The sequence below is a fragment of the Anopheles ziemanni genome, chromosome 2, assembly GCF_943734765.1.
Source record: "Anopheles ziemanni chromosome 2, idAnoZiCoDA_A2_x.2, whole genome shotgun sequence".
Lineage (NCBI taxonomy): Eukaryota > Metazoa > Arthropoda > Insecta > Diptera > Culicidae > Anopheles > Anopheles ziemanni.
Window position 1 is genome coordinate 36,001,960 of NC_080705.1, and position 26,035 is coordinate 36,027,994.

Here is a 26,035-nt window from a genome sequence, read left to right on the forward strand (position 1 = left end):
TTTTGCTTTGCTATTGAAAGAAATTATTATTTAAAATAACATGTTAGCTTACATTTGATTTCTGTTGGTGTCCATTCGCTACTTTCAAATGTTCCACAACGTGTTTCGGTAGTTTGATGCGTTTCCTACTCTTTTTCTTCACCACACCACCATCCGTAACCCCCAATGGATTAGCGGGCGGTTTCGGATTCCCATTCGATTCTTGCGTCTTTCGTTTCGGCTTTTTGCACGACAGGGGATTTGGATTTTTTGGTTTTTTCTTCTTCTTCTTGACGGTTCCATCTGGTAGAGCGATACCTTCCTTCTCCTTCAGGGTGGTAAGTGTGCTCTGGTCCAACGAACGTACCTCCATCCTACCCTTCTGCAATTTCGTAGCTGCGTTACGGTGTGCTTCCGACGGTTGCGCCAACGTGGGCACGGAACTGTTGTGCAGGTAGAACAGTGGGATGCCAGGCTTCGACCGGATCCATTCCTGTAGCACTCGGTCCTGCGTGGCGACGATGTAGTGGGACGTTTTTGTCATCGCCTTGATGCACGCTGAACCACTGATGGGACGCTTTTCGTGGCCACACTTGTGTACCAGAAATCGCTTAAGCAGCTGGGTGGTGCCAATAAATTTCGACCCCAGATTATCCGTTTCCGTAATGATGCATGCCGTGACGATTAGTTTCATCTCAGACTGGAAATACTTTTTGAGCTGTTCTTCGATTTGGAGATGAATCTGTAAATAAATTGCAAAATTAAAACAAAAATAATGATGGGGTTGGTTTGCGGTGGTTCTATGTACCTTGTAAGCAGCATAGCAGAAACTTCCATCGATCAGTATGAGCAGTGGTTCACGAAATCCAAAGTTGTTCATGTAGAAACTCATATACTTTCGAATTTTCTTATGTTTTGTAACTTTCATGTTGTCTTCCTATATTTCCTGATTGCGAAAAGCCGAAAGATATATCACGTTGTTCGAATCACAACAAACTGCCGGCGCTATTCACAATAAAATAGAGATGGGTTGCTCAGATTCATATTCCATGAATATGAGCGAACCTTGTTTCGTTTTAAAGATTCATATGAATCTCTGAATGAAAGATTGATGAACGCTATGTTTTTTTTAAAAAATATTTATTTTATTTCCGCTTTATCTATACCCATCAATGAATGAATAAATTCATGAAGACTCATGAAAAGTTTATTTCACATACAATAAGATTCATGAGTATTTTCAAAGATTCATAATTGTTTAGAGATTCGGTTCCCAAAAGGTTTATGAATCAATCAGAATGAATCTTGTTTGAAAGTCCCTATGAATGAATCTCTCCAATAATTCATAAGGCCCACCTCTACTAACAGGTTGGCTGATAAGTCCTCGGTCTGACACATTGATGGCGCCGCTACAAGGTGTATGAATATAGAAGGTGACTTTATGTCGCTTTAAGCAACCCGTAGACGTTGCGAACTTGTACGTGCGAACAATTTGACAACCAGGCATTGCCTATGTTAAGGAAAGGAAAGGAAGATTTTCTCTTATATCTTCCTTTCCTTTCCTTAACATAGGCAATGCCTGGTTGTCAAATTGTTCGCGCGTACAAGTTCGCAACGTCTACGGGTTGCTTTAGAAGCCCGCTAGGCAGCTCGAAATATCGTTCTCAAAACGTCCTCCGCGCGAACAAACGTCCTCCTTTTTTGTATGGGAATGAAACAAAAGGAGGACGTTTTTCGAGCAATCGCCCTCCTCGTCCTACTCTCCATACAAAACTGCTCGATGTTTGTGTCATGGAGGACGTTTTTGAGGACGATTTGCTCGAAATTGCCTAGCGGGAGGGGTGCCATATTTGAGAAGAGTTATGTCAAAAGCCCAATCCTTTTCCGATACCCCCCTCAAAATCCATATGAATACCCCAGAAGTGTTATGTCAAGTCATGAAATGTCATTTTACACTGGACGACTTCACCTTCTAATTTATACACCTTGGCGCCGCTAGTATTAAATGCATATTATTTTTATATACAGTCGGACGTCGATTATCCGGGGCCGGATTAACCGGGGGGCGGATTATCCGGGTGTCTGGCAACTGACAACTGCACAACCGGGTTGAACTGTTTCCATGAATATCAGGTTGGTTCGCAACATTTTTTTAGGAAAAGTGTCAAATAAAATTTGTCTGATCGAAATTAGCATTCAAAATTACCATAAAACAATAATTCAAACATGTTTTATGAGTAACCAACTAACTGGAACTGGTCAAAAGTGAAATAGCCAAGACTCAAACCAGGTATTATAAACGTATTTTAGTATATGTTCGATTATCCGTGGAATTCGATTATCCGGGGACCTCCCGGTCCCGACACCCCCGGATAATCGACGTTCACCTGTAGTACCAACCTTCAAATGATTCGTGTCAAAATTTGACGTCTGTATGTCAATTAGTTTGTGAGACAGAGCGTCTTTTGTCCATCAACTTTTGTTATTGTGAAAAAAATGGAAAAAAAGGAATTTCGTGTTTTGATAAAATACTGTTTTCTGAAGGGAAAAAATACAGTGGAAGCAAAAACTTGGCTTGATAATGAGTTTCCGGACTCTGCCCCAGGGAAATCAACAATAATTGATTGGTATGCAAAATTGAATCGTGGTGAAATGAGCACGGAGGACGGTGAACGCAGTGGACGCCCGAAAGAGGTGGTTACCGACGAAAACATCAAAAAAATCCACAAAATGATTTTGAATGACCGTAAAATAAAGTTGATCGAGATAGCAGAGGCCTTAAAGATATCAAAGGAACGTGTTGGTCATATCATTCATCAATATTTGGATATGCGGAAGCTCTTTGCAAAATGGGTGCCGCGCGAGCTCACATTTGACCAAAAACACCAACGTGTTGATGATTCTGAGCGGTGTTTGCAGCTGTTAACTCGTAATACACCCGAGTTTTTGCGTCGATATGTGACAATGGATGAAACATGGCTCCATCACTACACTCCTGAGTCCAATCGACAGTCGGCTCAGTGGACAGCGACCGGTGAACCGGCTCCGAAGCGTGGAAAGACTCAAAAGTCCGCTGGCAAAGTAATGGCCTCTGTTTTTTGGGATGCGCATGGAATAATTTTTATCGATTATCTTGAGAAGGGAAAAACCATCAACAGTGACTATTATATGGCGTTATTGGAGCGTTTGAAGGTCGAAATCGCGGCAAAACGGCCCCATATGAAGAAGAAAAAAGTGTTGTTCCACCAAGACAACGCACCGTGCCACAAGTCATTGAGAACGATGGCAAAAATTCATGAATTGGGCTTCGAATTGCTTCCCCACCCACCGTATTCTCCAGATCTGGCCCCCAGCAACTTTTTCTTGTTCTCAGACCTCAAAAGGATGCTCGCAGGGAAAAAATTAGGCTGCAATGAAGAGGTGGTCGCCGAAACTGAGGCCTATTTTGAGACAAAACCGAAGGAGTACTACCAAAATGGTATCAAAAAATTGGAAGGTCGTTATAATCGTTGTATCGCTCTTGAAGGGAACTATGTTGAATAATAAAAACGAATTTTGACAAAAAAATGTGTTTTTCTTTGTTAGACCGGGGACTTATCAGCCAACCTGTTATACATTGACGTTCTTTTTAATCGACACCATTGTCTGTCATAGAAACGCTGAACAACATTCATCGATTCAGCTAATCGGTCTGATTTAAATTGGCAGTTTGAAATTAAACTAAAATTGTAATGTTGATATTACGGAGTACTTCTCAAATTGTGCGCTTATGGAAGCGAAAATTTAAGGAAACACTTGACGATTTATAAAATAACTTACTTTTTATTCTTAATACTCTAGCGATACAACGGAAGCACATTACAAAATAGGACAACAGAACCAATTATATACCTGTACCTGACTACACCTCACTCTACCTAACCCCCTCGCAATATGGACGAAGGGACGAAAAACTCGTATCTCTACATTATCACTTTTATAGGTAGCGTTTAGTTTTTTGATTTGGATTCGCTCTAGGCTTAACACTATCTCCACTAGCACGGGTAATTAATTCCCTGTCCATACGAACTCGTCTTTGTTCGTTTTGTTTTGACCTTGATTAATAGAGAATATACGCTTTTTATACGCCCTTTTACAGCCCACAAAAACAGTACAATTTCAAACGATAGTCATCGACGCAGAAGCTTTGTTTACCGTACAGGTTCGTCCGGCTTACGGTGCCGGTCAGGAAGCTCTCGTTGTTGGAGTCGATGCGCACCGTCGCCTCAAACTCGCCGTCCCCCGGTTTCGTCATAAACCGCACGTTGATGTCGCTGAACTTATGCTGGGTCGTGATGTTGTCCGACGACATACCCACACTGGCTTCCTCGATCGAGTTGAGGTGCAGCACGCTACACTGGGGGTAGTCCAGCAGAAGATGGTTCACCCGGTTTACCGCGAACCGTGCCGCCTGTATGACCTGCCGGTCGGTTTTCGAGAGTGGCTTATGATCGTGACAGGTACACCAGTGCGGTGCTATCCCGGCGTCCTCACAGGTCCGTGTCGTCGGTATCGGAAGGAACAAGCTGATGCCCCTCGGTGTCGGTTTGGCATCCAGTAGCTCGTTGGTTCGCGTCGAAAGGGTCCCCGTTTCTAGGGTTCTTAAATCGAGTACATCTTTCAGCGTTTCGTACAGGTCGAAGTGGGTGGTGAGACGAAGCCGGTTCCTCCGGAGATTGTGGTACGCCGTAGGATAGCGCCCCCGGAACCACGTTGGCAATATGAATATCAAAAATGGTTGCCGTTCCTCCATCATACCCTGGTAAGTGTTTCGAAACGAGCCCCACCGAATTCCGTGATCGCTCATCAGGATCAACACCGTGCGGTTCAGATACTGCCGCTTCTCCGGCTGTCCCTCATCGTTCATAAACTCCAACACCTGCCGATAGTCGTCATCGATAAGCGCCGGGGCGTTGAAGAAATCGTGCGTCATTCCCACAGCCCAGAGCAGCGAGAACACCGACTCGCCAGTGTCGAACGATCGGACGAGCTTTCGGGCGTACTCTAGCAGCACCCGGGTGGGACTCCGACCCCCCAAGCACAGTTTAGCGTTCAGCTTCTTGTTGTAGCCCACCTTCGATTCCATCCGGCGGAAAAAGCTCCTCAGGTAGTAGTCGGTGGGTTGCGTACGGAATCCGTTCTTAGCGTAGTTGAACGTACCCATGGCCGTGCTGTCCTCGGCGTACACGGTCCGGTAGCCGGCCTCGCCATACTTGTTCCACAGGAACTGGCACAGGTCGAAGGTACTGCTCGAGTTTGGAAGACATGCTGCACCGAGTTCCTCGATGTCCAGCCCGGTGAGAGCTGGGATCATGTTCGGAAACGTATTGTCACCGACTTTATTGTAGCCGAACATTTCGATACCTGCGAAGAAAATTAAACTATTATTTCATCCACCGGCAGGAATCATGGCCTTCGGTACGAACCATTGAGGGTATTAAGAACATAGTCGACTGTTTGGTTCATCTGTCGGTGAAGGTTTAATCTTGATACCGCATCGATACCCAGTATCATCACGTCCAGCCGACGCTCATCAGCGCCATCACCCTTGCTCTGATTCTTCGCCTTCCGTATCCGCTCCTCGACGGACTTTTTACGGGGTGCAAAAGCGAAGTAGTCTCCATAGAACGATACTTTTAACGCCGGATGCCGACAGTGCACCATAATGAACTCATCCTCCATTACACCGAACCGGTCCGGAAATTCGAAGCAACTCCTGTTGCCCGTCAGCTTCTCTTCGTCGTCCGTTAGCCGAACGAACGGTTGCACGCAGCACTGTATCAGGCTGGCGTTGGTCACGTTGTAGTGCCGTTCGATATCCTCCTCGGAGAGTCGAAACCAGAGCCACCGGTCATCCGACTGCAGCAGCGCCGGCACACATTCGATCGGGTCCGGTCGTTCGATAAACTTCTGGATGTGCTCGTTTAGCACCGGAAAGCTTGGCATCTTGCAGCCGGCCGTATTGACGAAGTACGAACTGTTGTAGTTGAAGTGCTGCTCGTCGTCCCGCGTCTCAAGCGCCTCGTTCCACAGTGGAGTCTCCAGCGAGTCGTAGTCCCACCAGAAGGGACGCTCGATTGCGTACAGCAGACAGGCAAAGACCGTCCCCATCAGCAGCATCACTTTGAAGCGCGTTTTCTTCTTCCGAAAGGGCACGATCCGACGATCGCTGGGCAGCAGCGGTTTGTACTTGTGCACGGTGTACATCGCTCTGTACCGTTCGGGAAAACTGAAACGAGTCAAGTGCAATGGTAGGAGTTTAAGTAGGCTTTATTTTCCCTATCGAATCGGAAAAAATGCATTTGAAAAGAACAACAATTGCGATCGTTGATCGGATAAGGTTCATTATAATTGTTATGAAATGAACTTCTGTGTTCTGACCGCAATATAATTGAATTTGAAAACCCGCCATCTATTTCCCAACAGAACTAAGGTCTTTTTATTTTAAACTACAATGTTTACTCTATTCATCGTAGCTTGCTTGGATCCCATAACTCCATTCAACAAATTATGCTCGCATGTGGAACGACACACAAATGCCTTTTATTTTCGGTCACCGAACTGCCCGAGTAACCAATTGCTAACCTCATGCTAAAAAAAAAGAGACACGATTTAAGGATATGCCCCACACAGCGAACATACGGGGAGATGCTTCTTGTACGCTGCTGACATTGGATCGGCAATTCCGTTGGACGTTCCATGTGTCTTCGACCGATAAACTATTTTCAACTACCCTTTGCCGGAGACTTGGCAAATAAATCAGTAAAGTTTTCCCCGTATTGGACCCGCTCCAAGTCATGTTCTACTTTTGCAGTTTTTTCTGAGTGGATTGTTGGTGTTTCTTCTGCCTCCGTTCTAAGACAGTGTGCCTCTTCTGGAAGCAGTAGCGTACCCGGGGTTTATTTGTATTCTCGCTCTCGGAAGCTTTCTCCGATTCGTGAAGAGGTTGATGCCAAAAGCGCTTTTTTGTGCTGTGTTTGTTCCCCAGTGGAACGCCCTTTTTCTTGGCTATTGTTTCCTTAGTCTCTGACGGAGATAATATCAGCTGCTGCTTACCCTGCAGACTACGCGCTGCGGGGGGGGGGAACTGGATGAGGAGGACTATGGATCTATTTATTTCCCGCCGGCAAACTCCTCGCCCTATGCGATGGATGACGACACTGTTTCTTAATTAATAAAAGCAATTAGAGATTCAATTGGCGGTCGAAGGGCTTTCGATTATTTGATATCAGCTGGAAATAATGAACTGTGAGGTCGAACGTTAAGGGTCTGGCAGGATGGCGTGTTGCTTTACAATGCCACGTGCTCATCGAAAGGCAACACTAAACGGGATGCTTGCATCATTAACACCCGTACCCTTGGGTGGGATTTTATGGTATCGTTTTTCAAGGGACCTCCTAGTTTAACACAAAATACCTTTGAAAAGGAGGAATCAAAGTCATCAAAACCGATACGGCTGATCCCATCGATTGCAATTGCCAACCTTCTGGCAAAGCTTAATTTAAATTCCTCGACAAAGCGTTTGGTGTTGAAACGGAATCACTGCATGGCAAGACGGAGAACCAAGATGCTGCTAATCAATCAACAACGCTTGACGAACATCAAAGAGCATTGCTGTGGCGGTGTCAGCGAGAATTAGCAAAGCGTGGTTCACTTTCGCCCTCGGTACTTGACCTGAGTTGCTTGATTGATTTTGCGAGCCAACCGATACTAATTGAAAACTCGATTTTCCCGCGCCACGGCCATTGCTAAGGGCGTTGTTTAATAGAGAAGCTTTGAAGCAGAAGCTCATTGCCGATGTCGTAGCAGTGGAGAAATGAAGTAGAAACTATTTAAAATGCAAATTGTTTATACTTCAGGAAAAAATACGTGTACGAAAATAGGACCTGCATATTTATCATAAGCCGGAGGATTAGATATGATTCTGAATTTGGATAAATAACACCATTTTTTTTATTTAGTAAATAATATGTTACTTGAATTGTAAAAAAAATCAGTAACATCAATAAAATGAATGTAAGCTGACCAAAAACCATTTTGTGGAAAACGCTCTTATAGTCAAGGTTGAAGTCAACAAACGTTCGAAATAATAGTAGTGAAAAACTATAAACTCGAGTCGAACATTTGAAAAAGTTGTAAAACAAAAGCAACTCATATTTCATTTTCTTAATAAAAATTTCTCTCCGTCTAGCATTGATCTTATGAAATTTAAATCAAGTAGAATTTAATAAACATTTGAAAATTATTACAACCTTATTTCTTTTACGGAAAACGTACCTATAAAAGCATGATTTTGGTATCTTTAAGCAGTTTCATCTCACTCCAGCATTCATCTCAAAAGTACTTAAATCAATTTATATTCCGGAAAGCAACCGGAACATTCCAACTGAGCTCCGTTGATTACAGTTACATTCGTAATCTTTCAGACGCGAAATGATATCGTATAATACCGTAACGAGTTTATCGCACACCACTTTTTATGCGCTTCGCGTAAAATCTAATCTTTATTCGTGATGGAAAAGGGTTGCGGAGGCTGAAATCGGAAACCTTGATGGAGAGAGAAAAAACCTACTCGTCAAAGTCACGGAAAATCTAATGATAAAAAAAAGCGAAAACCCATATCAACCCTTACTCCATCGTGCAATCCATCAACCAGGACTCGCAGATGTTTGCACTTCGGATTTGACTTTCCCTGCCTGCCAACGGTTACCCGCATTTTCACGTAGATTTTGTGGGAAGGAAGGGATTGAAGCGAAAGAGGTGTGGGGGGAGGGGGGAAGGCTATACCGTGAAGAAAAGCTTATCTTCTTACCTTGTTTTCTCAGTCATCCTGTCGCGGAAAGTCCTTGGACGTTGCTGGTCCACGGTAGAAATTTAGCGGGGAGTAGAGATTTGCGAAATCGTCCCGGGAAAACTATTCCCCCGGGATAACTATTCCTACTTCTGCCTTCACTTTACCTTTGATTACAAAATTATGACCTTCAGTAAATAAACCCAAGTGCACAATTCAAACACTCTAATTCGATTCGGTTTGTTGCGTTCGCTTGGGTATAACTTTGGCTGAGGATCACAATTTTCTCGCCAAAAAACGCCGTAAGCCTTCGGTGCGCACTAGACATTCGGATTTGGATTGGATTTTAATTCAATTTTATGTACGTTTCCTTTGACCTGGGGGCGGGAGGTCACGAGACACTCCCCGGCGTCATCAGAACGGTATGTTGAAATGGTCGAACCGAAATCGAAACATCAACCCGGGTGAGCAGTTCCTTCGGCAAACGAGGGCACGATTTATGAGGTTTCATTTTAAGTCCGCACCTTTCCAGTAGACCAGATTTCGCTTAAGGGCTTTTATTTTCGTCGAAAAGCTTCCTTAAAGGGATTTATCTCAAAACGACATTTCACCACTGGTTTATCCGCCCTCCCAGCAACTCCGAGAACTCAAGGAAAAGTCACTGCACGCTCGGCCTACGGTAACGAATTCAGTTCACTTCATCCGTGTCGCACCGATTTAGTCCTCGCACGTTCACATTCGTCGCTCGTTGGCTCTCCTGATGGTTACTTTTTCCCCATATTTTCCACCAATTGCTTCCGGGAGTGCGGTGCTGTGTTCACCCTCGGAGGCGACGCACTTGGCCGTGTGCTAATACCCGGACAGCGACACACCATTGGTGTTTATGAGCGATGTGCTCCATTAGCTTCACATTATACAGCCATTGGTTCCTGTGGAGGGGGTTTAAAGTTTACGGAATGCGTCCAACTTAAGGACAAAATGAACAATATTAAACAGCACAATATGCTATTCGCTAGCAGTTGTCCGTATGCTTGATGGTTTATACGGTGGAAAATAGGAACTTCTAAAAAGAAAGTCCTCCCGCGACACTTTCCTCGAGCACTAGTTTATTGCACCGGAGTTGGGGTATCCGGGATCTACTGACATCGGCACACCGTCAAATTTGCGGCCACTGGCAGAGACGTTCCTTCGGTTACTACTGAGCTTGGAGCCTTCCAGAGGCACCAAACCAGTAGCGCTGAGAGCAGATCGAGAGATTTTTATCACAGTCACAGATCTGGATATCACCAGCGCGCGTGAGTGTGCCGCGTGTTCACACCGTGCGCCTCCATCGTCGCCATGATTCGTCCCCGGTCGCGCGTCGTTGGCATTAAAAGCGAGAGTGAAGGGTGCATGCTGGCGAACTGGCCACCACCAGCATCTGCCACCCTGACGTTGACGGATGAAGCTCGCACGGTCGGTGTCTTCTCTTTCGGTCCTGCATCATTCTCGACCCATCGAAGCGGAACTACGCCGGAGTCTGCGCCGATGTTCGTGCTGACAAATTCCGTTAAATCGTGCTCTCGTGTTTCTGAAGTTTTTTTTCTTCTGCCAGCTCACAGCTCAAAGCATCCTATGCATCCGGATTCGGAGAAGAGAGCACGCTTTCATCACCATGACAACAGCCAGTTCGCTATCCAAATTGATGCCGGAGGAGATTGAGAACTTGGAGGACTTTCGTCCCCTCCCCGCACCCGCGTATGTCCGTTTGGATGCTCGACTGTGACGGAGTTTTCGTGTCGTTGGACTCATCGTGCTAGTGGAGGCTGTACGGAGCCGTTGGCGAGGTGAAGAAAGGGCACGTTTTGTTTTCAAAACAAACAGATACGTGTGAGCGGAAGCTCACCCATACACGGTGCGTGGCGGATCCTTATGTGCTCAGCGTATGGTTTATCCTTGAGACCTTGGAGAACCGGCTCGTTGTAGCAGAATTTTGTTATTTTATGTTCCATCCAGTGCTTCACTGTGAGTGAGTAAGCAAGAAACATTTGCAATTTTCATGCTATTTCCGGTTAATTCGTTTCACCCGTTTATGCTCAGCATGTCTTTCCACACTCTGTGCATAGGCATAGCGTAATTGATTTCTCACGTTTTTCCATTACCTTTGGGACCGGGTCCGGAAGTAAAGCGAAAACATGTTTTTCATTCAACTAAATACTTCTTGCGTCGATACAACGCAATTGTTTACAAAATATTTTAGAAGTTCTTTAAATTTCATAGTATTTGCTTCTGACTAATGTAATAACAGTACGATAAATTCATTCGAACTCGTTTAAGGATATTTTTTATTGATCTCGTGTTTTTTTTTTCACCTAACGCATATTTACAAAATCGTCTTACAAAAGGAAAATTGATCGTATCAAGCCATCAAGAGGGAGGGTGGAATTTGGGAAAGGAAGGCACAACAGAAAATAATAAATACAATTCTGCGGGACACGAAAACGGTCCTGCGGTTGGATTCTCTGGACGTAACTATGCGGAAAAGAGGAAGGGAATAATGGTCTAACTTAGATCGATTAACGTTCCACATTACCATCAGGGCAGAAGACTTTAAGGATCTTTCGTCCCTTGGTTCATACGCTAAATTTGTTGTCAGCCTAGGTTACTAGATAATCGCGTTTACATTATCAAGCTATTGGTTGAGCCCCGTTACGACCGTAGGGAGGCCGTGTAGATGCAAAATTCCCGTTTTATGCCCGACGGGTCAGTTAAGAGTATCGCAGTCCATTGTACACGCGGTTGTTCGAGGGCTGGTTTAGTAGATTTTTGATGTCTGTAAGTAGAAAGAAAACACGTTTGTTAAATGTCTTCATCCATATGATATGGTTGGTTCATCCATCCTACCTTCTTTCTCCGTGTCACTCAACTGCGTTTTGGGGAACTCGACGTCGAACGTAATGTACAGCGTACCGTGGAGGTTGTTGTTTTCGTAGTTTGGCATTCCTTCGCCGTTCTTTCGTACCCGCGCACCGGGCCAGGTGACCTTTTCACGGGTCACCGTCACCTTGTGTCCATCCAGATGTACGATGTCCAACTCGAAGCCTACCAGCGCATCCTGCAAGCTGATCGTGATGTTCGTGTACAGATCATCACCTCGTCGCTCGAAGCGCGGATGAGGAACGGTTTTGATCTTCAGAATCAGATCACCCGGATCACCGTCCATGTGCGGTTCGCCCTCACCGGAGAATCGCGTCTCCTGCCCATCTTCCATGCCTGGTTCGATCTCGATCTCGATCGTTCGCTCCTCGTTTACTAGCTTCACGTTCGGGCACTCATCGCAGACCGTTTGCTGCATCATTTGGAACCGTCCCGGGCCCAGGTTTCGCGTCACCATTTCCTGCCGGCAGTTGCATTTGCGCGTTCCCGAAGCGGGCTTCATGACCGGTTTATTTCGTGTAATTTCTACAAAGTTCCCACTGTACAGCTCCTCCAGGGTAACGTGCAAGTCCATCACAATGTTCGCACCGCGGGGCGTTTCCCGCTGCTCTTGACCGCCGAAGCCGAATCCAAAGTCACCGAAAAACTGAGCGAACGGGTCCGAGTTGTCCATCATGCCTTCCTTCTTCACGCACTCTTCGCCGCACCGATCGTACAACTTGCGTTTGTCGTCGTCCGACAGCACCTCGTAGGCGGCACCCAAATCTTGGAACTTTTCCGCTGCATCGGGATCGTCTTTATTTTTGTCCGGGTGAAGCTCCTTTGCTAGTTTTCTGTGAAAAAGTATACGTCAGCAAACGGTTCACTCAAGCGCCTATCGATTTTTCTCGCCACAATCAAAACACGGTAACACAAAGTTAGCGACTAAACCTTACCTGTATGCTTTTTTGACCTCGTTTTTGCTGGCCGATTTGCGTAGACCTAGAATTTTGTAAAAATCTCGACCCGCCGATGTCTCGTCCACTAACAGCAATACCGCTGCGCCGATCAGCAGCGTGAAGCAAAAATTAAATGGTTTCATTTTCACTAATCTTACACGTAGCTAGTTTTCCTAATTGACTACTCAATAATCTCCACGCACGCTAGGCAAACAACGAATAGATTTCGACTCAAATATGCATCGAGAATGCGATTAAAACTAGCCGAGTCAACAATTACGGTAATCTGTGCGGTTTCTTCGCAAGCTAACGTCAAGCTTGCAAACTCCACGAGCTGCTCGCTGATTGGTCGACCTGAGTTTGACAGATCCGAGACACACGTCAGACATCCAAGGCGACAAACAAATGGTGGAAAGAAAGAGAAAGCTAGACATGAAATATTGGCTGCAAATAGCTTATAGTTTTGTATCTTTTAAACCGTTGGACCAATTTGTACAAATGACCCCTTGAATGAAAGGTGTTTTTGTAACGAAAAACTTCGACTTAGGCAACATTTTTCCATCGATTCTGGTTTTTATGAAAATTAATTCATTGGGGGAGGGAGAGCCATAACCGGTTCAACCGGTACCGGGCAAACGAATCGATTCTTTTGAACGGAACGATGGACCCAGTGCGGGAGGAACGGACTAACATTGAAATTAAGGACTTCCTGTTCATCGGAAGCAGCATGGCAAATCAGCAGTTGGAGCATAATTCGTTGGGTTATTTTAAATTTTGTTGCAGGCCACATGTAGGGACATGCGGATGATTTGTTAAAAGCAGGATATAAAAATAAAATATTTTTTTCCGCTTGGTTAAAGTGTAATGTAAAGTTATGCAATCAATGGCGTTTACATGAACACGACCATGGCAAATACGAATCCAAACCGTGGAACGGTCGCAAAAACGATATTAAATATAAAAATGGAAACATTGTATTTTACAGAATTATCTTAGGAACCTGCGTGGTATCCGTGAGTCGTAAATCAACTCTATCGACATCCACCGGAACGTCAAAAGTGCCGCTATCGGTTTCCTGGGAATGATGTCCTTTCTGCGCAAGGACGGTGCCCTGTCAGTGGCGTTATTGGTAAGTTTGCTGTACCATACATTCATTCTGGTTCATTTGCACCTAAACGTCGAAATCGAGTTGCTGCTGCTGGTGCGCTCTGTTGCTGCAAGTTTACTGTACAGGAAAATCCCTTACTGCAGCATTTCCTGCCGGAGGAGCAGTAGAACTGCCTTCGGAATCCCCTTCCCCATATAGTAAGCAATCCTTTCCCTGTGACCGCATTGCCTTTGACGGTGTGAAAAGTGTAGTTACTGTTGCTAAGAGTGAGGTGAAAAATTCTTACTAGAACAGTGCAGAGTGTGCAAGGTGCCAATATCAAGTGAAAAGTGACCATTCCTAGAAAGAAGGAATAAATGTGAGGATTTACCTGAATCGTCTACTTCCGCCCAATGGATTAAACACTCATCACCAGCTCGGAAGACGTTCTACCAACCATACCACTCGTTTGGTTGGTCGCACTCTAGAATTACCTCTTTCGACGAGCGAGCGGTCATCGCACATTTTCGTCGCCATCATATATGAAACAGGATTATGAATGTGGACTAAATCAATTAACATCGAGGTAAGAAAAAATGCGTATGAAAAACGATACAATTTCCATGCTCCTTATTCTGTACCCTTCCGTGATGAAATGTCCTTCTCGCATAATGGATCCGTACCAGATTACACAACTAGGACAAAAAAGGATAGATATAAATCCTATTAACTTTATACCTCCCCGCCCAGCGATGTGACAGATATAGCGCTTTCTAAAAACGAGGGTGGTGATGGCACCCCCTTTTCACCGCAGCTCCTTTTTATCCGGCATCAAAAACACGTCCCGCCGGAGTGCGGAAAACTTCTGTACGTTCACCTCATTTATCTGCGGGAATCCGTTTTTTTCCTTTGGCTTCCACTACTAGCTGCCAAATTTAACAGGTAGTCCTCGGTCTTCGGACGCGTAATAAACTGTTGAATGAATTGAAATGAAGTAAGTTAGGTAAGACTAGCACTGCCAAAAACTTTTCTGATTGTTGATCCAACCGTTGCCCCAATGCGAGAAGGACAGTTCGGAACGAAAAGGGGGAAAAGAAATCGTTACTACCGGGGAAGCTAGAGGCCGGGTGTCTTAAAATACTTTTGGCATAATCAAACCTATAAAACAAGCTGAGAGGATATCGAGCAGAAAGCCGATAAAAAGTTGCACTCGAGTGGCCTCCTTATTATGGACGGTGGCCAAATATTCTGTCGCTTTCTTTCAAGCTCATAAGCGCATCTCTTTGTTGCGGAGTTTTGAACGGAAATTTATCATCACTAAAATTATAGCTTGAGTAGGATGGTGGCCAAAAGCTGTCTAGAGGAATTCTTCGTCCAAAGGTCCAATGTTTTAGAGCAGCACATCTTCGCGAAATTGCAACAAAGCTCCGACAAACATTGTAGGCAAATCGGGTCGTCCGTGGTGGGAGGCTCCGCCGGGTCTGAGAAATTTATAAGCCGATTGAGGTTAATAAGCTGCCAGAATTCCGGCCCCACAGCAGGATGGAGAAAAAGCCGGCCCAACCAAACCACGCACGTGCCTTCCGTGCCGGGAACGGATCGGATCGATTACGGAAGAGTCGTAAATTTTGTATATAGTACCCAGCGAACCGCGTACTCGCGTAACCGAGCCGTGAGCAACGGTGTCCATCCGGGAGAGGTGGATGTATTTTTAGTTTCAACCGCCCGATTATGGGGCGGAATTCTGTCAAAATATGTATATGCGCATCGAATTCATTTCGAGATTCTTTTTGAGGACGAATGGGAATTAACGCAGCACCGGGCTAAAAATTGGGAAACCAAGAAACCATAGTTAGAAAGAAATAATCCTGCACACCGCAATAACAACAACGAAAACGCAATCGACCGATGTACATAAGCGCTTCGAAACCGAAAATCGATTTCTTGTCATCCGTCCTTAGAGAGCGCCTGCCAGAGTGGGAACCGGGCCACACACTACCGCTGCCACCGGCTCGTTGTCCGTTTGGGTAACCACCTAATGTGCCCTTTACTACATTTTGATATTTTCTTGCCATTATATATGTTGATTTTGAAGCTCGCGGTTCTCGCCAGACGCCGTGGATGGAAGGCACAAGGCTTTTATCGGGACCGAAACGGTCAGAACTTTCGGTGCTCGTTGGTATTTCCAAGTCCTGCGAATTTGATGCACATATGCGTAGAGAAAGCAAAAAAAAGTTATTTTTTACCCGTGCTTTCCAGGTCAGCTGGTATATCAAATATAGCATATTTAACAACATCTGTTCAATAAATACACTATGACAAAGCTCAGTGCAGACTTTTTTTTTTATGTTGATGTTTCAAGTTTTCCTGAAGTCAATTAAATATTTAAAAAGGAATCGATCCGTAACAAAATTTATTATAGGTTTAAAAAATTGAATTTTGGATACACGACTGGACATCTTAAAAGACCTGATCAAAATAAACGAGAAAGTATAATAGTAATTGATTTTATCAACCGAGAGAACAGATTTTCTCCTTGATTGATTCATTCAAAATTGCTTCAAATTATTCAAAACAACCGCATGTGATGGATGAGGGCTATTAACGTCGTGACCCCCTGGAGACGCCTGGTGCATTTTGATGGCCGCGTAACTGATTTTTTTAAAAAATTTTTCTATTCCATCGCCTTCTGGCCTTATCGAGTAAAAATGGTTTAAAAAAATTGGACCTGGAAAATGTGAGTTTTTCTTTTCTTTGCTTCCATTCTTCAACGCTCTTGACTAGCCACATGAAAATCATACCACGGACTTCAAACATCTTGATCGCTGGGAGGGGCAAAAAAACGGCCATTGCAGTTCCTTGTACTCGTTCCTTCCGATCAGTATGAGGAAGTGTGACCCCGAAGGCCTTTTTAATGTGCCAGAAGGAAAAAAAACCTTTTTTACCGCATTTACTGAGCAATTTAAATGTTTGCATAAATTATACATGCAATTCCAGAACCGTCGGAAGACGGCTCGTGCCCCAACGACCATTTGACGACCCGATGGAGAATGCTACAAAACAAAAACAAAAAAAAAGGAAAAAATAAAACCTATGAATGGATAAGAGCCAGAATCCGCAAGCAGCTTACCATTTTATGCCAACCAAGTGGGCGGCCATCCAGTCGACCTAGTTAGTGCTGCTTGACCTCATCGATTCCTTTTTTTTCGAACTGCAGCTGAATGCAACAAGGTCCAGGTTTGTTGTTGACTCGGATGTTTCTGCTATCTTTTAGTAGATTATCATCATAGTTGATAACGGATTGGATAAAATTCAAATCTTTATCTATTTCAACTATTTTGCCTGACATGAGGCCAATTCTAAAAAGCAAGTAGAGTATTTTAAAAAGATCTCTCATCATTAGAATTCACAGCCTAAGTTAGAAAGATGGAACCGTAATTTGACGTGCATAATCATTCTTTTTTAAAGATTTGTTGTCAGTGCAAACACTGTAACTGAAAATGTACCAAATCAACTTCAGCGTTAACGAGGTTCAATTTCAAATTATTTTATATTTTTGACACATGTTTTTTTATTGTTACTGTTCGTGACTTGTGTTTTCTGTGGAGAAAAAATCAATGCGGAAGCTAAATTTAACTTAATATTTTTGTACGAATGATATTATTTAAACAAAACACACGAAAAGATAAATTCGGAAATTTGAAAAAAATGGCAGAATAATAAAATAACAGTGTAATTCATTGCTGTGTATAAAACCATCCTTACTGTTAGAAGCAATCATCGTGGATGCAAAGATGGTTGGTTACTTGCAAAAATACGAATTCTCACTTACTTCTGAACCAGAGCTATCGAAGTCGGAGGGCCATGTGGCAGCTAGTTAAACACGTTGATATTTTATTTGCTCTATCGCTTTTTAGCCTTCCAATTAGATGTCCCAGAGTGAGGAGTTTCATTGCGGTCTGTACCCTCGTCACTGTTTTGACGGACAAAATATAAATGAAAAAAATAGCAGATTTGTTATGAACAACGACAAGATAAGGAAAACCAACTAAAACTTGCCACCCCCTTCCCACAATAATATGCCATGTTTACGTGTAGCTTCTTGGAAAGTTGAATGGACAATGGAAAAATCATGCTTAGGGTGTACGTACCTTTGCATACATTTATAGATGGAGCTGATTTTACCACTGGTGTTTAATGGCACTCACACCACGGACACCGGATGGGCTCCCATTTGTTTGCTGGCGAAACGTCGTACTGGCAGCCAGATCCGCTATTATTTGAATACGCTCGCATTAACTCGCGCCCGTGCGCAGAAACTCCGTCCAATCCGGTAGCTTACATCGTCCGTGAAAGCGGCATTAGAGCGTACGGAACCCAACGACGGGAGGGGCGGGCCACCACTCCGTTCTGAAGTTGGCCGACGTCTGTCGAGAAAATAAATGAAGGTGCGTTTTTTTTTTCGTTCGGCATCCGGCCGTGCGGATTGGTTCAGCGAAACGGAAGGGGCCTTGAGCAGGCGGAAATGAGGCTACAGGCCGCAAGAGAACGCGTCCGACAGTAAGGCTCTTATCTTGTGTCATGAGTTTTTTTTGTGTTTACTAGAAGGGAGGTTACTCTCGTTGGCGACGTGTTCATATTTTTACCACTTTTTGTTCCTTTACTTTTGTCCATTTCGTACATACCTTCGCAAGCCGGAAAAGAAAAACCCCTGCCGTAGCTGGGGTTGGCCGGTTCGCTTGGGTTGATATCGTTTGCAAACTAACACCATCGTTAAAGTGGCTCACGTATTGCCGGAAACAGCCCGGGTAGGCATCTGATAGCGTAGGGTGTTATTTGTTCATACCTTCTTTCGCTTGCGGCAGGATTAGCATTCCCTTATTTTCACTTCCGATGTTTCAATTGCTTTGGACATTTAAAATAATTAAAGCAAATTGACCCGATGAACGTTAAATTTTTTTAAGCACAAGGTGGGTTTTCTAGGATCGACTGGGCGTCTCCATCGGGGAAATGGAAAAATCACATCCATCATAAAAACGATCGTTTCGGTTAAATTATGGTGCTGGTTCACGTGCGTGCAACTATCCCCGGCCCGGCGGGCCTTTGATTGACCTCTTGAGCCATTCATTTCAAATAAACCCATCATTTAAACGCGACACGACGCCCGGAACCGGACTGAGGGATCGTTCACTGGTGGCTTTCACTTGACGGCGCTGTCCCGTCCCGGTGAATATTAACGTCAGCGAGCGACAGTGAAAGTTCCGACGCACTCTGTGTCCCCCGCGCGTACCCTCGGCAGGCCCGACTAGATTAATGACGTGTGCTGACATTCTTTTTCCTGGTTGTTGATTTTTCCTTGATTTCCTTTTTCATTCCCGTCGTGCAAAGGGCTTTCCGCTTCCCACACACAAAAAAAAAACCCTACCTAATATGCCACCACCCCACGACCTCTTGTGTTGCCCGCGCGTTTCCCTGTGCAAGTGTTTCACTTCCGTTCTGACGAAATAAGCTTCGACACGACATCAGGCAAGCGAACAGCAAGCTTTAATATCGTGCTGTCCCTCCATACCCCATCGGTGGTGATGTGGTGGACGGCCAGTGTGTCGTTGGACACAAGTGGATTACGGTTTTCGTTCGTTGCGATTCTGTCGCAGTTCATCGTGACGAGTGCAACGGTTCTGATCGACTTGAAGTTGTCCAGCCTCGCTTCGTTCGGTGCTTCCTGTTTACCGCGAACAACACCCCGAGTATCTAGTGCCGTCCATTAATGTGCTGCCTGTTCATTAGGTCATACTTTGTTTTAATTCTCACCAAGGTGCGTGTGTTCGATGCGTTCGTTGGTGCTGGTGCATCCGCGGTAGAAAGGTTAACCTTTGTGGCCCGTTAACCGCTCCAGCCCCACAGGCGCTGCTTATCAGTTTGATGGAAGTGCACAAAAACTCTTGCGAAATGCGTCAGTCGGCATCGGGATTGCGTGCTCTAGTGTCCGATTGACCCACTGCTAGCGAAAGACCACTTGCAAGTGCAACGATGCAACGAGCTAAAGTTAAACTCCCGGGAACCATCGTGATGCTGTGGCGGTTGCTGTATCAGATGTGCTTCTGGGGCGGCATGATGCTGACCACGGTTTATGCGGTGGCTCTGTCGGTTCCACGCAAACCACTTCCGATACTGCAAAGCAGCTGCGACTGGTGTGGCATGGACCGGTGCACCCGAGCTGGTGGATTGGATCCATGCAAACTCAATCGAAAGAAGGCAGTCGAGTGCAGCTCTTAGGCACTTGTTCGTTAAACCTCTCGTGATTTGTAGTAGGATTAAGCTAATTGCTATTGATAAATAAAATTGAATTTGGTTTATAATTATTTGTTTGATTTTATTTGTGCGTTAATATTTTAGCCTAGCGCCACAACTCCATCGTGTTCGATGAGGACTACGCGCAAATATTTTCCTGACATCTGAATCTTTAAACAGAGGTTATTCTAGATTATGGTTTGGTAAATTAAGCCGCAATTTTTTTAACTATATCAGGTCAGGTAAAATATATTTTTGGCAAGTGGGAGTGTTTCTGGGAAACGTTGTACCCATGAGATTGACTATTTTTATGATCTTTGTTCATCCACTCTGTGGGTAAAAGTACAAAATTATTCCGTACTGGTGGTGGTTCCGTGGAAATGGTGCGCAGGAAACATTGCACACATAAGAATAATTAATTCAATGCTGGTCATAATTTAAAAACATTTCTTGTTCTCAACTTGTTGTCTTGTTGAAGGTCAACGCCTAATTTCCCAAAATCGCCTGGAAATTGTTGTTGATTGTACACATTGAAGGGGAACCGCAAAAGCTTCATGGCCTTGTTCGAGATCTTCCTCTTGGCATTTCAGGAACATTACAAGGATGTTTGCATCGAATGATCCTTTTACTAGCGGTTGGGGATGGCTTCTGTCAAAGCTGTAAAATATATGGGAAAAATGTTAAATTTCTCCAAAACATATCATTGATGAAGTTGCAGGAAAATGGGAGTGACTTACATACAATTCGTAACGCAATGTGCAACATTTTCACCCACGATCCGAACGCATTGTAAGCAAGAGTATTTTTCTACAATTTTTACCCGATCGTGTTACATTAAGGCCAGCATGGTTTGAACCCATTATCATCTGCGGCAGGCAAACACAGTTCGATGATGTAATGCTCCACATTCCCCGCCTTATCTCGCGCTTCGTTCGCAGGTGATAGTTATTTGCTTCCTATCGATCATACCGTGGCCGGGCCCGAGTGTGTTCAAAATATCATGCTCCCGCGAGAGCTCCCGCGTCGTGCGCAAGATCGTGCACGCGCGCTGGCTGCCGATCCTGGAGAAGTACCAGGTGAAGCTGCCGCTCGAGTGCCCGTTCCATCCGCTGCGCGACATCTTCGGCCCGCAGCAGAGCGCCAAAAAGCAGCACCGGCCGAGCCAGTGGACGTGCGGGTTCTGCGGCAAGAGCTTCTTCGAGGAGCGCCACCTCGAGGCACACTTTGAGAACCGGCACAAGGGTAACATCAACACGGCCGAGGACGCGGTCTGTCTGGCCGACTACTGCGACATGATGCGGTGCGACGTGCTGATCGCGAAGGATGCGACGCTCGCGTTCGGCAGCGACCCGAACACGGTCTCGACCGACATCGAGGTGTGGAGCGAGGCGACCGCCTACCGGACAGCGCTGACGACCTCTGGCCCGCGGGATTTAGCCAAGGTGCCGGAAAGGTACGTGAGGGGGTGGACAGGTTGTGACCGGGAAGAGGAGACCCTAACGGACCGTTCGTTCCATTAGTAGGAAGTCGCTGCTTCCGAAGGTGCTGCAGACGATCAAGGATGACGTATTTCGTAGCCGACAACCTCAGCCACAGCAGCCTGCGGTGACGTCGGTGGCCAGTGCGAGCGGTGCCGGTAACTGCGCCAAAAGTGACCAGGGCAAATCGAAGAGAAGCCGGAAGAGCTCCAAAACGAGTGAGGACGATAAGGAAGGTAAGTGTACCACACTTGTTTGGTCAGTTGCAGCGATCGGTGCTCTAATGTCATCTCTATCGAATATTTTAGCCAACGATCACCTAGTGGAGGATGACGACGAGGACGAAGACGACGAAGAAGAGGACGATGAGGACGACGAGGAAGAGGAGGAGTCCGAAAATGATAGCAATGCGACGTCACAGTGCGAGCAGCATCTGGTCGACTCCTCGCTACCGCCGGTGGACCGCAAGCAGCAGCGCCTATCGGAGATGCAGCGCATGAAGGCGAACTGTAATGCGGACGAAATTGGCCAGCTGAAGACACGCTGCGAGATTCTGGTACGGGACTGCATCGTTGGGCTGTTGGTTCAGCTGTCCCACGACGACTTCCGCAGCATGGAGGAGGAGCTGAACCGGGCCGTTTGCTGGTACCTGACCTGCGAGCGCTACTGGGAGGATGGGCCGCTCGAGCAGCGCCCTTTCCCCTGGGGGCTCGTGTTCGTGCTCGTGATGGTGCTCTCGATGGGCGTCTGCCTTTGCTACTACATCATCTGGATACTGTTCGAGTGAGTATTTCCCGAGCGGGCGGAGTTAGTGCTTCCGGTCGTAGTCGTTAGCCATCGTACACCACCGTAGTGCCATGCACAAATTATCATTAATTCAGTTTGTGAATGATTCACGCCTCCGTTTTCTTGCCTCTTCCTGCGGCCGCCTACCGTTCACCTCATCTCAAACAAACCCATCTGATCTGGTTGATCATCTATCTTTCGCTCATATTTCCTGCTCGATCATTTTTCGTTCCTCCCCTGTCCTTGATGCGTTTGCTCACGCATGCACGCACGAATACTGCTTTCGGTGTGTACGTGTTGCCATCGGGATCTCCGAACGACTCGGATACCGGATGATCCGGTTTCCCACCCCCCGGAAACGGGCCGAAAACATCGTGCTGAACGAAGTTCTTTTGGGGTTCCGGCGCCATTCTTGTTCTTGAGCTCTTTCCTACTCTTTACTACTTTCTGTCAACGCCTACTGCCATCTGCATCTGTTATTGTCCTGTTCTCTTTTGCATTGTTTTTATGTTTGCTTTACTTGGTTTTCCTTTCCCCTTTCTATCTGTGCTTCTTCTTCTTGTCTTATCATCCTGTAATTTCTGTATGTACAATCTTCCCCCGGTTTCCCTTATCTTACTGCGCATCGGAAATAAAAAAAACAAACCCAACGTCCCTTCCCTCGTTGAATGCGAGCGTAGCAGCGAAGATTTCAGCCCATCGGTGGCCAGCCACCCAGTACTGGGACACGCGACTCCTTCGCACGGCCATCATCATCATGGTGCTGGTGGTGGCGGTGTTGGTGGAGTAGCTGGTTCCCACCTTGGACGACACTACCTGCAGCCGGGTGGATCGACCGGTATCTACCGGTTGCAGGACGGTGGCCATTCGGCCGCAAGCCTGAACAATCTCGGCACCGGTAGCGGCCATGACATCCAGCACACGCCCCAGATCCATGCGTCCCCGGGAGCGTCCGGCGGTGGTTCCGGTATGCTGTATGCCACGACGTCGGGCGAGGATGGTGGTGGAGCTAGCGGCGGGTACGGGTACGCGGCCGGTTCGGCAACGGGCCAGATGATCGCCGTGGCGGGCGACTTATCCGGTGCGGGACCGTCCAGTGGGGCGGGAACGGGGGCCATCCCGGGCGGGGGAGCAGCCAGCGGAGAGTTCGGTGAGCTCGGACAGAGCGAACACTACATCTACGTGACCTATCCACCGGAACTGAAGCGACGGCTGCTGGAAAGGTACGGTAGAGACATCTATATGCAGCTGTTGCGCAAGGATGTGTACGATTACTACTAGCTGGTGTTGTTGTGTTTTTTTTTAGTTGTCTCGTTGTTTGTTTTGCTCCCGTACACAATACCACTCTCCTCTTGGTTTATCCCATTCTGTGCTCTTTCTGATCGATGTCGATGTAAGATTTTGCCCTTCAGTTTGTTCGTTTCGTGTTGTTGCGTGCGAGTGGTTCCTTTTTTTTAATTTTCTACTTCCTATGTATGCCAATGTTTAATGTTCTACAAACAAAGTTGTTGCTTTCCTGTTCAGGACACTCTCAACCCCTTCCTCTCCCCTCCTCTATTTTTTCTATTTTCTCACTTTCTAACAAAATACCCAATATACCGTTTCCCCACCGGTATTAGGGTTGGTTTTCAATTCCTTAGTTAGGTCTATTTTATATAACTTATTTGAAAAAAAAAAAAATCAAAATCATAAGAAATCCTTTTTTTGCCCACACTTCAACTATTATTCCTTAGCCTTGAATGAAACGTTGAAATATTCTTCTCTTTCGTTTGCGTTTACTTTGGGTCAACATTTGCAAAGCCAAAAAAGCCGACACATGAAAACACACACCGGAAAGGGTTACTGAAGACCAATTTATTAAATAAGAGTAAACAACGTTTAAAAAAACCGTGTTTCATATCGTAAGTGGCAGCAGGAGTAGTCAAAATGCAGAGCAACTCTAGGGGTCAACCGAATTGTTACTGTTGTACATACAGTGAGTGAGACACATTAGGCATTTAAGAAATCCACCACCATTTATTATTCGTTAGAAAACACTAATCCTCTAAAATACATACCATAGTCAATTTGCTTCCGTTCCATCGGCTCTCGTGGGACTCCGTTAGGCTATAGGGGGGAGGAGAGCGAGTGGTGTAGGCACAGCACAGTTGAAACCAGTATTTTACTATCATAAGATCGTTTATAGATAGGCGGTATCCGCTGCCGTGGCACTTTAGAGAAATTTTCTTAACCATTTTCACATAGCCGCGTCCGCGCGTTTGAGGAATATATCACAGTACAAACTCTTGTTTTTTTTTATTACTCGCATAGTTCTGGATCTATTTAAGAAAAATAATCAAAATGAAAAAGCAACAAAAAAAAACATCCTCACATTCTCTAGTCAATATTAACGTATAAATATAACGGCGTATGTAATAAAATGGCCTGTTTCAATATGAAAACGTGACTCAATTTTCTTGTAAAATCATCTCCGCCATACCATATCATTACATTACTAGGGAAAAGTTTAGTAGAAATCGAATATTATCGATCGCTCATTGCGGTAGAATGTTTAGAGTAACGAAACGTTTTTATCCTTTCCCTGTAGCGGAAGGAGCCCTACCCAAGCATTATTATAAACGCATGGCTTTAACGACACGCAGCTGCTTATGGATATCATTACTAAGAGAGCTTCCTAACTGTAACACCCTATCATCTTGCCTTTAGAGCTCCTTATTGCATAATCAGTCGAGTACCGAGATTTTCTGTAGAAGGTTTGTGTGCGTGTGCGTGTTGTGTGTGTTTAGTTGTGCCTCTACTTCCCAAAACTAGTGCCTCTCCTTCCCATAGTTAGTCCAACTTTGCATAAATCAATGGTTTATCTCGATGTGCAGGTATATTGCCTTTTAGATTGCTGTATGCTGACTGTTGTTGTGTTCTCGATGCGCTCTATCTACGATGTGTCTACTACCCGTGAAGTGTTTCTTCCCATTTTTTAATACATGATCTTTTACTATCTTCCCCCATTTTCTTCTTCTTGCTATGTGACATTATATACATCTCTATCTCTGATCTATCGATCCTCTCCCTTTCTAGTTCCCTTTAGCCGCCCAACTAGGCCGCTAGGTTTTGCTCTCCCGCTAGCCCTCTATCTTCGACCGTTCTTCATCTTCATCTTCACACCTCCACAAACAGTCGTCCGCCACAGAAATATCCTGACGAACGAACTGCGAAGCGTGCAAACTAGCTTTGAGCGCTCAAATTTTGTTTTATTTTATCGGTTTTTGTGCAAATGAAAAGTGTTTAACGTTTTTCATTTCGCGTCAATTTGTTTCTATTGTTTTCTCTTATTTTTTTCACCACCCCCCCCCCCCCCCTTTTTCTTGTTCTTTTTTATCGTCTTTCTTTTTTCTCTTTCTCTCTCTTTTTCTTCAGCTGCTACAATAGAACGACACGGCTATGAAATTTAGAGTAATTTGAATTTGAGAAAAGTATATTATCTAATTTAAACGAAGTGACAAGCAAACCCACTAAAATGGGCACACTAAATGTAGCTGATAAATGAGAGATAAAACAAAAATTAGAACAATTCAATAAACATTTGTATCTACTAGAGAGCAAGAGAAGAGAGAAGGAGAAAAACTGTATGAACGGCAAGAACCGAACTTGTATTTGAATGAACATGGACAAACATTAGATGGCACCTGGTTTGAGAAACACGTTAATGAAACCGTAACGGATGGATGCAACA

The 26,035-nt window shown here is 45.2% G+C and overlaps 4 protein-coding genes across 4 annotated transcripts; 1 reads left to right on the forward strand and 3 right to left on the reverse strand.

Moving 5' to 3' along the window:
• Nucleotides 1-34: 34 nt before the first annotated feature.
• LOC131281059 (rRNA-processing protein UTP23 homolog) lies at nt 35-976 on the reverse strand. Its single transcript, XM_058310311.1, has 2 exons — nt 788-976; nt 35-721 (listed from the first exon to the last, which is right to left on the reverse strand). Exons 1-2 carry the CDS (start codon nt 905-907, stop codon nt 44-46), a joined length of 798 nt encoding a protein of 265 aa, XP_058166294.1. The 5' UTR covers nt 908-976; the 3' UTR covers nt 35-43.
• Nucleotides 977-4,111: 3,135 nt separating this feature from the next.
• On the reverse strand, nt 4,112-8,847 carry LOC131293492 (uncharacterized). The gene is made up of 3 exons (XM_058321568.1): nt 8,831-8,847; nt 5,445-6,247; nt 4,112-5,382 (listed from the first exon to the last, which is right to left on the reverse strand). The coding sequence occupies exons 1-3, from the start codon at nt 8,845-8,847 to the stop codon at nt 4,112-4,114; spliced, it is 2,091 nt and encodes a 696-aa protein (XP_058177551.1).
• A 2,258-nt stretch (nt 8,848-11,105) lies between these two features.
• LOC131283056 (dnaJ homolog shv) lies at nt 11,106-13,001 on the reverse strand. The gene is made up of 3 exons (XM_058312616.1): nt 12,661-13,001; nt 11,693-12,558; nt 11,106-11,621 (listed from the first exon to the last, which is right to left on the reverse strand). Exons 1-3 carry the CDS (start codon nt 12,804-12,806, stop codon nt 11,557-11,559), a joined length of 1,077 nt encoding a protein of 358 aa, XP_058168599.1. The 5' UTR covers nt 12,807-13,001; the 3' UTR covers nt 11,106-11,556.
• Nucleotides 13,002-13,744: 743 nt separating this feature from the next.
• LOC131281774 (uncharacterized) lies at nt 13,745-23,586 on the forward strand. The gene is made up of 5 exons (XM_058311123.1): nt 13,745-13,792; nt 20,980-21,494; nt 21,565-21,755; nt 21,828-22,302; nt 22,986-23,586. Exons 1-5 carry the CDS (start codon nt 13,745-13,747, stop codon nt 23,584-23,586), a joined length of 1,830 nt encoding a protein of 609 aa, XP_058167106.1.
• Nucleotides 23,587-26,035: the final 2,449 nt, after the last annotated feature.